General features: G+C 37.2%; 1 protein-coding gene across 1 annotated transcript; it reads left to right on the forward strand.

The window, feature by feature from the left end:
* Nucleotides 1-191: 191 nt before the first annotated feature.
* Nucleotides 192-2,099, forward strand: LOC121854754 (integumentary mucin C.1-like; the record flags this gene model as incomplete). Its single annotated transcript, XM_042349500.1, has 2 exons — nt 192-708; nt 1,947-2,099. Coding segments are annotated over exons 1-2 (553 nt in total), but the record flags the coding sequence as incomplete, so codon positions are not given.
* Nucleotides 2,100-3,112: the final 1,013 nt, after the last annotated feature.

The raw sequence follows: 3,112 nt of genomic DNA on the forward strand, positions 1-3,112 counted from the left end.
CTTCCGACTGGTTATAAACGATCTTGTAGATCATAAAAATACATATAAGCGAAATATTTTCATATAAAACCTAACTAGAGTTACGCAGGATTCATATTTTGATCTCGACTTAAAATTTGAGAGAAGTTTGTTTTGACAAAGGAAACAAGGATTTAGTCTCTGGTCACGACTTTTCGTACATGCACAATCACACTAAAAAAAATCATATCATACCCCTACACACAATCGTTCTCTCATGACCATTACAGGTAACGTGCAGCTGTCAAGACCCCAGCCAGAATATCAGCATTATAAATGTGACCATCCCCATGATGACTTCTTCCACATGGACGATTCCTTCCATGACGACGACTCCTTCAACTGTGAACACTCCTTCCACTACGACGACTCCTTCAACTGTGAACACTCCTTCCACTACGACGACTCCTTCCACTACGACGACTCTTTCCACGACGACGACTCCTTCCACTACCATGACTCCTTCCACTGTGAACGCTCTTTCCACTACGACTCCTTCCACTACGATGACTCCTTCCACTACCATGACTCCTTCCACTGCGAACACTCCTTCCACTACGACGACTCCTTCCACTACCATGACTCCTTCCACTGCGAACACTCCTTCCACTGCGAACAATCCTTCCACTACCATGACTCCTTCCACTGGAACGCCTGGGGAGAAGCAAAGTACCAGCAATTCTGAGGAAGGTGAGTTGATGATGTTTTCTGTTATTCACTTGTTAATGTTACCACAAGACGTTTACTGCAGTTCACTTGTTACACAGACCACAAAGTTCAGTGAAAGCTTTGTGTATGGAAAAGTCTGACGAAATAACTGAAGAAATCAACCATTAAAATTGAAAATATAAAACTTATATAAGGAAAGGAATAATTGTAAATTTTCTTTGTGATTATTATTTACATAACGTTTCATGGGCTATATAAATATTTTTGGTGTAAATATTATTGAAATAAATATGTCTTATATTTGGTTAACAAGGATAAGCACTTAAAGATCTTTGTTGTTACAGTAAAGCGCATTAACACATTATAACATTGATAAATACTTGTATTTTAAGTAATTATAAAATAATTGTTGGCTAGTCTATTGAACTACAGTATTTTAAGCTTAAGTGCAAAAAGACCTTACTGTAGTTGTTGAAGCTCAGAAATACATAAAAAACAGAAATAGGTCAGATTATATCTATTGAATAAGAGACTCTTACATCAACTAACGATATATTGTATTATATCTGACCTTACCAATAAGTGATTTCTATTAAATGAGCAGTAACCTTAATTCCCTGTTGCCCTATGTTTATGTCAGACGATGGTGTCAGGTCGGTGTCAGGTCGGCATATCGAGAACCTCATCTAGACACAAACTAGGGCGGGCTAGTACAGTATACTCGGAGATCTGTAATTATGCACACCAGTTCAATCGCCTCTCAAATGTAAGCAAGTTTTGTGACGTGACCACTTGTTTAGGTAACTTGGTCCACACATCTACAAGATGCATCGAGATGTTCTTAAACTTCATTTTGGTTTGTACGCGTGTCTTGAAGACGTTAACACCGTGTCCTCTAATAATAACACTAGTATGGTCTGTCTCAGCCGCACGCTTCACTATAATTCATTCCTTGAACTTTTTCCGTACACCGTTGATGGAATCTTAAGCTTCTTCAGGTGGTCTTCCTAGCTACAGATCTCATTGTTTTATTCTAAACACATTAACTGCCTTTTGTATTATTGGATTATAATACTGCATGTGCATACTCATAGGTGAGGGCACGTCAGGTCAGCCTTGCATTTGACAAATAAGCGGGACATCCGGTAAAGCTCAGACACAAAAACTCGCCATATCTGACAGTTTATCTATTGTCATAGCTTAATGAGGTGACCCCGCGTAGATAATTTCAAGATGTGTTTGTTACGTATACTTTTCAGTACACCCTGCTGGGAACCGAATACCGCCTATTATCCTTGATGAGACGCTGGACGTGCCTGCGGTGCCCTATTGGGTGAACTCGACCCTCTTCTACGAATGCCCCTTTGGAAGTGTGCTTCAAACAGTGGGCACTTCGCTTGTCTGTCGAATAGGTAAGTCCGTCTATATTTCTTCTCAGTCAATCTATCTGTCTATCTCAGTAAATAATCTACATTTATGAGTCTATCTCCTTGGTTAAGACAACCTATCTTTGATTCTGACTGTCTCTCTATTTCAGCATATATATAGTATATATATATATATATATATATATATATATATATATATATATATATATATATATATATATATATATATATATATATAATATATATATATAATATATATATATAATATATATATATAATATATATATATATATATATATATATATATATATATATATATATATATATATATATATTTCATTAGCCCAATAAACACACGGGTTCGAATCATGGCGGGTTGAGGTGTTGATTGTATATAGAAGTCCGCGTGTTTATTGGGCTTATGAAATATATATGGATCCTCGTGTTTCGAAGCCGGATTTGGTAAAACGTTACTCTCACCACCTACGTGATACGGGTAGTCCCCATTAGAGGTTCACGACGCCATAAGCTTGTTGAACAGGCTTTGTGTGAAATATAACAGAATCTAGGACTGCCTTTAGTATACTGGTGGTCCAGCGGTTAGTGTTCCCCGGTCACAGTTATGGGCTCGTGGGCCGTGGGTTCTAATCCTGGCAGGTTGATGTTATATATATATATATATATATATATATATATATATATATATATATATATATATATATAACAGGTCGGAATTCCCTCACTTAAATAGTTGGGGTTTTTGTGTAAGTGGATGGTAATGCAGTGCGAACGCCCCTCAAAGAAATACCAGAACCAGCACAAACACTATTAATTTAAAAAAAAATATTCTACGTGACCCGTGGAAAGTTAGCACCTGTGATTGGGGTAAATGAGACGCACTGTAAAAGAGTGACACTTCTATTCCCTCCAACACTACAAACACAATCAATAATGGTACACCAACATTTGCGCACCTCTTAGCATGGCTTAAAACACTACACTAGGGAACAAAGGTTATGCATGATACCAAAAATAAG

The sequence above is a fragment of the Homarus americanus genome, unplaced genomic scaffold, assembly GCF_018991925.1.
Source record: "Homarus americanus isolate GMGI-L3 unplaced genomic scaffold, GMGI_Hamer_2.0 scaffold51666, whole genome shotgun sequence".
NCBI lineage: Eukaryota > Metazoa > Arthropoda > Malacostraca > Decapoda > Nephropidae > Homarus > Homarus americanus.